The 8,189-nt window shown below is 39.2% G+C and overlaps 1 protein-coding gene across 1 annotated transcript; it reads right to left on the bottom strand.

Moving 5' to 3' along the window:
* Positions 1-3,993: 3,993 nt before the first annotated feature.
* LOC132012387 (olfactory receptor 8B8-like) lies at positions 3,994-4,926 on the bottom strand. The gene has a single exon (XM_059392333.1). The coding sequence runs from the start codon at positions 4,924-4,926 to the stop codon at positions 3,994-3,996; it is 933 nt and encodes a 310-aa protein (XP_059248316.1).
* Positions 4,927-8,189: the final 3,263 nt, after the last annotated feature.

Genomic DNA, 8,189 nt, shown 5'->3' with positions numbered 1-8,189 from the left:
CAACAAAATATTAGCAAATAGAATCTAACAGTACATTAAAAGAAGCATTCATCGTAATCAAGTGAGATGTATTCCTGGGCTGCAGAGGTAGTTCAATATTTGCAAAACAACCAGCATGGTACACCACATTTCTAAAAGAAAGGATAAGAACCATATAATCCTCTCAATAAAGGCAGAAAAAGCACTTGACAGAGTACAAAATCCATTCCTTATAAAAACCCTCAACCAGGGGCACCTGGGTGGCTCAGTGGGTTAAGCCTCTGCCTTTGGCTCATGATCTCAGAGTCCTAGGATCAAGCCCCACATCAGGCTCTCTGTCCAGCAGGGAGCCTGCTCCCCACCTCTCTCTGCCTACCTCTCAGCCTAGTTGTGATCTCTCTCTCTCTTTCTCTCTCTCTCTCTGAAATAAATAAATAAAATCTTAACAAAAAACAACTGCAACCAATTAGGGTAGAGAGAACATACCTCAAAAGATTAAAAGTCATCTATGAAACTCCACAAGTAATACCATCCTCAATGGGGGGGGGGGACAGAGAATTTCCTTTACAGAATATTCTCTGGAATATTCCAGAGAATAGGACAGGGATGCCTACTCTCACCATTAATATTTAACACAGAACTAGAGGTCCTAGCTTCGGCAATCAGACAACAAAAAGAAATAAAAGGCACCCAAATCTAGAAGGAAGAAGTCAAACTTTCACTCTTTGTAGACAACATAGTATGCTACATAGAAAACCCAAAGAATCCACCAAAAATTTGCAGGGGCTGACACAAAAATTCAGTTAAAGATGAAGGATACAAAATCAATATAGAGAAATCTGTTGCATTTCTATCTGCCAATGATGAAGCAGCAGAAAGTGAAATCAAGGAATCAGTCCCATTTATGATTACAAACCATAAGATACCTAGGAATAAACCATACCAAAGAGGTAAAAAGATCTGCATGCTGAAAACTATGAAACACTGAAGAAAGAAATACAAGATGACAAAAACAAATGGAAAAACATTCCATGCTCAAGGATTGGAAGAACAAATATGTTAAATGTATGGCCCAAAGCAAACTACACATTTAATAAGATCTCTCTCAAAATACCACCAACATCTTACACAGAGCTAGAACAAAAATCCTAAAATTTGTATGGAACCACAAAGATCCTGCATAGAAAAAGCAATCTTGAAAAAGGGAAGTACAGTGCAAGGCATCACAAGTCTGTACTTCAAGATACATTACAAAGCTGTAGTGGTCAAGACAGTACTGTTGTGGTACAAAAACAGAAACATAGATCAATGGAACAGAATAGAAAACCCAGACATGGACCTACAACCATATGGCCAACTAATCTTTAACAAAGTAGGAAAGAATATCACATGGAAAAAAGACAGTCTCTTCAACAAATGGTGTTTGGAAAACAGGACAGCAACATGCAAAAGAATAAAACTGGATCATTTTCTTGTACAAAACTACATGTAGACAGGAAACCATCAAAATCCTAGAGGAGAACTCAGGTAGAACCTCTTTGACATTGCTATACATGTCTCCAGAGGCAAGGGATATAAAAGCAAAAATGAAATTTAGGACTTCATCAACGTAAAAAGCTTCTGCACGATGAAGGAAAAAAATCAACAAAACTAAAAGACAACCATTCTGAAGGTTGAAAAGATATTTACAAATGACCTTATCTGATAAAGAGTTAGTATCCAGAATATAAAAAGAACTTATCAAACTCAATACCCAAACAAATAACCCAGTTAAAAAATGGGCAGAAGAGGGGCATCTGGCTGGCTCAGTGGGTTAAAGCCTCTGCCTTTGGCTCAGGTCACGATCCTAGGGTTCTGAGATCGAGCCCCGCATCGGGCTCTCTGCTCAGCGGGGAGCCTGCTTTCTCCTCTCTCTCTATACCTGCCTCGCCGCCTACTTGTGATTTCTGTATGTCAAATAAATAAATAAAATCTTTTAAAAAAATAATAAAAAATAAAAAATGGGCAGAAGACATGAATAGGTATTTTCCAAACATGACACACAGTTGGCCAACAGACACATGAAAAGATGCTGAGCATCACACATCATTAAGGAAATATAAATCATAACTAAAATGAGATATCATCTCACACGTGTCAGAATAGATAAAATCAACCACAGAGGAAACAACAGATGTTGATGAGGATGAGGATAGAGGGGAACCCTCTTACACTGTTGGTGGGAAATGCAAACTGGTGCAGCCGCTGTGGAAAACAGTATGGAGGTTCCCCAAAGGGATAAAAATAGAACTAACCTATGATCCAGCAATTGTAGTAGTAGGTATTTACCCAAAGGAAACAAAAATACTGATTCGAGGTATACACACTCTCTGATTTATAGCAGCATTATCAGTAAGACCCAGATTATGAAAAGAGCCCAGATAGTCACTGAATGATGAAATGATAAAGAAGATGTGAGATATATATGTGTGTGTGTGTGTGTATGTATGTGTGTGTATATATATATATGTGTGTGTATGTATATACATATATGCCATAAAAAAGAATGAAATATTGCCATTTACAAAGATGTGCATGGAGCTAGAGGGTATTATGCTAAGTGACATAAGTCAGTCAGAATAAGACAAATACCATATGATTTTACTTATATGTGAAACTTAAGAAACAAAACAAATGAACACGGGGGAAAAAAAGAGGGCAAGCCATGAAACAGATTCTGGACTAAAGTCTACAAACAGGATGCTGGAGGGGAAGTGGGCAGGGAGATAAGTTAAATGGGAGATGGAGATTAAGGAGGGAACTGGCTGTGATGAGCACTGAGTGTTGGATAAAGGTGATACCCCTGAAACTAATAATACATCATATGTTAACTAGCTGGAATTTAAATAAAAACTTGAAGCTAAAAAATAAAATAAAACAAAATAAAGTGGCAGGGGTTGGGAGGTGGGGGTACCAGGTGGTGGGTATTATAGAGGGCACAAATTGCATGAAGCACTGGGTGTGCTGCAAAAATAATGAATACTGTTATGCTGAAAATAAATAAAATATAAATTTTTTAAAAAAGCGAAATAGACTACAAAGAGATGTAGAAATAAAATCAGAAGGCTAAGAATTTAGTCTAAACTCTCACTTTAAAAACCTGTATGCCATTAGGTAAATCTTACTATTCTGAGCTTCACTTTCCCAGCAATACAATAAATATAGTTTGATGATTGGTTATATATTGGTTTGACTGTAAAGGTGTAAAAGAGAAAAATCTGCAAAAAGACTCTCCATATGTGATGTCTACATATGCAAACTGGATTAATCTTGATTGTCATTATGGACTCTTCAACTCCTGGCATTGAAAGGAGACATATTCTCACCAACTGGAGGATGGAGAAATGGGATTAAAACAGATGTTCTAATACATATACTTTTTTAAAGCTTTATTTATTTGTTTGTTTGGGAGACAGAGAGAGAGGATGAGAGAGCAAAAGAAGGGGTTGCAGCAGAGGGAGAGGGAGAAGCAGGGTCCCAGCTAGGCAGGGAGCCCAATGTGGGACTCAGTCACAGGACCCCATGATCATGAGCTGAGCCAAAGGCAGATGCTTAACTAAGCCACCCATATACATATACTATACCTTGATACATATTCTAATACCAATAAAATGTCCCCCTTCTAATCCATATTCTAATACCAAGTGGCAGATAAAAACACCCACAATAATAAAATGTCACCCTTCTAATTTAATTCTTTAAAGAGCATTTCAAGTTCCAGAGGAAAAAACAAGTTGATAATGAAAATGGGTGGGGAAATAAGACAACACGTTTATTACTTAATGCTATTACTAAACAAACAAAAAGGTAGAGAAGATACTATGGTATTGGTTTGGAAAAAAGAAAGACCAGGCTTGAACTTCCTTGACCATATTAGGAGAAAATGCTAGGAATATTGCCATGAAAGGTATTTTATTTTAAACACACAGAATCCCACCAGACAAAACTAACTACACGGATACACACTGTTTCTGATCAATTCACTCTTCTACTCAGAGTTTTTCTCACAGCAAGTTTAATGTCCTTGTTTCTCAAGCTGTAAATGAAAGGGTTCATCATGGGAACTGCATTTGTATAAAAGACAGAGGAGATTTTTCCCTCATCCATAGACTCAGCAGAAGATGGTTTAAGATACATAAATGCACCTGATCCAAAGAACAGAGAAACAGCAATTATGTGGGAACTGCACGTGCTGAAGGCTTTGGACCTGCCCTCAGTAGAGCTGATGCGCAAGATGCTGGACAGGATGAAACCATAAGAGACAAAGATAGTGACAGTGGGCACAATGATATTCATACCCACGACAATGAAAACCACCAGCTCATTCACATAAGTGCCGGTGCAGGAGAGCTGGAGTAGAGGGAGGATGTCACACAAATAATGGTTGATGGTGTATGCATCACAGAAGGTCAGTCTTAGCATGCATCCAGTGTGAGCCGTTGCATCCAAAAATGACACCAAATATGAACCAAGCATAAGGATGGAACACACTTTAGGGGACATAGCAACATTATATAAGAGTGGGTTACAGATCGCCACATAGCGATCGTAGGCCATTGATGTCAGCACATAAGCTTCAGAAATACCAAAACCACAGAAAAAGAAAAGCTGGGTCATGCATCCCCTGTAGGAGATAATATTCCTCTTTGATGTGAAGTTAATCAGCATTTTGGGTGTAAACACAGAAGAATAACAGAGGTCTATGAAGGACAAATTGAAGAGGAAAAAGTACATGGGGGTGTGCAGGTGTGAATTCAGCAGGATTAGAGTTACCAAGCCCAAATTTCCTAACACAGTGACCACATACATGAGTAGAAACAGGAAGAACAGGGGAAGCTCAAGATATGGTGAGTCTGTTAGCCCCATAAGAATAAATTCAGTCACAAATGAAGTATTTTCAGCAGGCATTCTTCTCTAAGGGGATCTGTGAACACAGGAGAAAAAGTTACACAGAGAACAATTGAACATTTCCTACCATATCTCCTCGCACAGAAGTTGGATTTGTACTAGGAATATTTGAGTCTACCCCAAACTGGACCCACAGAATCTGCTTTGTCATTATCATGAATCTAGTGACATAGACACTTCCTTATTGGGGTTCTATTAGCTGTAAAACAAAGAGCATTAAAACTTGGCCTACAAAATGAAGACCAATGTTTCCATAAGCCAATAGGACTGCTGTCGAAACCAAAGGTTAGGGAGAAGATTGGACCAGAAGGAAATTCCCTTCTCTCATTTCACTTCTTTGACCACATGACCCTCCACTAACCAGTAAAATGGAGGCAGCAACCCCACCAAATGGGTGCTGGCTTTCAAGGCCATTGGATTTCTTGTGGTGAGAATGACGAAAATTGTTCTAATCTAAAAATAAGGACCAGAGTCTAGGAGAGTTCAAGTTCCTGACCCATGTACAGAGTAAAAACAATGAATGTAGAAGAGTGAGAGTTCCATCAATGGAACTGACTAATAAATTGCATCCTTGAAACCTAATAATATTTCTAAACCTTCCCTGCTCCGTCACCCTCCCCTAAACAGGTCCTTCTACCAATTTCATGTGAGTCTAAGGACTGCAATGAACTGGAAAGTAATTGGCATCTTTGATTCCTAGACTACCATCATAAAAGAAAGACATGAATAGGCACACCTGGGTGGCTCAGTCAGTTGAGCATCTGCCTTCAGCTCAGGTCATGATTCCAGGGTTCTGGGATGAAGCCCCACATTCAGCTCCCTGCTCAGCAAGGAGTCTTCATCTCCCTTTCTCTCTGCTCCTGCTCTCTCAAACACTGCTTCTCTCAAATAAATAAATAAAATCTTTTAAAAAATAAAGCAAAAGACATGAGTATAAATGGAATTCAGAAGCTCACCCTCCTTAGGCAAGAACACCTTGGACCTTCCTTACTAGTATTACCTCTGTGCTCCTGAAAGGGCAAATTCTGTGGCTTTGCTCCCTTCGAGTCTATGAGGACACGGCCCACATTTAATTTCTGAAGAGCCCTGGAAATCCTTCTGAACCACAGACAATAATTTCTGACTATGAGTTCTCTTAAGCAGCAGACCAAAATAAACAGCCTTTATTATGATCATTTTGCACTTGGTAAATCACAGAAGACTTAAGGTGAGGGCAATGATATAATATTCTCAGATATAAACAGGGCAGAAGCTTACTCAGTCTCTCTTCCACAGGGAATGGTTTCTGGTGTAATAGGGTCTTGAGAGGATTGTATTTACACAAAGGACCACAATGGGTTTCTAGTTCCTTTGGAGCTAAAATTTTACTCAAGGTTACAGTCCACTGGAGGGATCAGACATCCCCTGAGAGAAGCCAAAAATACAGTCCTATTTCCAGGTCAGCAACATGGCAGAAGAGGAAGCTCTAGAATTTCTTACTTTACATGGACACCCTGATTCAAAAATGTTTCATATAAATAAATTCCCGTTCTAAGAAATCTAGACAGTGGTTAAGGTATTCCTGGTCCCATTTAAACAATAAATCTTTACACATTCCCTAACATTTTAGGGAAATTCTAGGTATCCTTTCCTTATAACAGCTATGCTTGCACAGCACCTTCAAAGTGGAACAATTTGAGCCAGTTCCTAGCTTCTACCTGGGGAGGGAAAGAATTCCACCATCTGTATAATGCTCCAACTTTTAATACATGTGCCTAGAAGACTGGCTTCTATATAGTCTGTGTCAGAAAGCAAAGGAGATACAGGACACAGCATACTTCAGCTGCCCAGGGAGAGAAACAAAGAGATGGTGGTGTGAGCTGGAAGCCACCAGAGTTCCTTCCCCTGGCTCAGCATAAAGGAACTGATTGAAAAGCTCTTTTTTGCAGCTTCTCTCTGGTGAGGAAAAAAAAAAAAAATGTGCCCTATGCATCCAGCAAGCAATACAACTTATCGTTGAGCTGTGTGAGGAATTAGTTTCAGTCCTGCTTGTTTTAGAACACAGACACAATCCAGCACACAAGGGATGAAGACAGGGTTGGAGGGAAGCACGGGGAGAAGGGTGGTCACTGCAACTAATACCAAAGAAAGAGGGTTAGACTGCACAAAATTGAGAGGTCTCCAAAGTCTCTGGCCAGGCTTGTTAGTGATACCTTCTCTAGTCCAAGGCCAGTCCGTGAATGTCAGGACAGATGAGTGTTTTGTCTAATGTGCAGACACCAATGTAGAGAATCAGTGAAAATGAAGACAAGTTGAAATACTTTCCAAAAAGGAGTAAGAGCTATCTCCACAAACTTGACACTAACGAAATGAAAATATGTGATTTACCTGACAGAGAATTGAAATGACTGTCCTAAGATGCTCACTGGAGTCAGAGAACAATACACAAACCAAGAGAAAATTTCAACATAGAGACAGAAAACCTAAAAGTATTAAACAGAAATCATGGAGCTCAGAAACACAATATCTGAACTAAAAAATTTAGTACAAGGTCTCAAGAACAAAGGAGACTGAACAAAAGAGAGGATCGTTAATTTGATTAAAGATCACTGTATAAAGAAGATATGGTCCATATATGCAATGGAGTATTATGCTTCCATCAGAAAGGATGAATACCCAACTTTTGTATCAACATGAAAGGGACCGGAACAGATTATGCTGAGTGAAGTAAGTCAACCAGAGACAGTCAATTATCATAAGGTTTCACTTACTTGTGGCGCATTAGGAATAATGTGGAGGACACTGGGACAAGGAGAGGAGAAGGAAGTTGGGGGAAATTGGGGGAGGAGACGAATAATGAGAGATTGTGGACTCTGAGAAAGAAACTGAGGCTTTGGGAGGGGAAGGGGTAGGGGGTTGGATGAGCCTGGTGGTGGGTATTAAGGAGGGCACATATTGCATGGAACACTGGGTGTGATGCATAAACAGTGAATCTTGGAACACTGAAAAAATAAAAAAGTTTAAAAAATCTGGAGACTTTGTGAAAATCAGATGGAAATAGGACACAGCTAATTTGGGAACTATAATGATGATGAATTTAGGAATAACAGATGTATAGGTGAATATAGTTTGATGATACCTTTCTTGATGTTCTGGACGATGATAATAAAGAGAGAAAGTGCCACAGCTATGGTTCAGTGATGAATTACACGAAGCATGTTTTAAGTAACCCAGATACATTATCTTATATGATGTTCTAAAATTCTTGGGTTTCCTCAAGCTTA

This window comes from Mustela nigripes, chromosome 1 (assembly GCF_022355385.1).
Source record: "Mustela nigripes isolate SB6536 chromosome 1, MUSNIG.SB6536, whole genome shotgun sequence".
In the NCBI taxonomy this organism is placed as follows: Eukaryota; Metazoa; Chordata; class Mammalia; order Carnivora; family Mustelidae; genus Mustela; species Mustela nigripes.
This window is presented reverse-complemented; position numbering and strand designations above follow the sequence as displayed.

What these genes read in the sequence shown, in the direction of transcription:
- LOC132012387 (XM_059392333.1), bottom strand. Translation starts at nt 4,926, where the DNA reads ATGCCTGCTGAAAATACTTCATTTGTGACTGAATTTATTCTTATGGGG.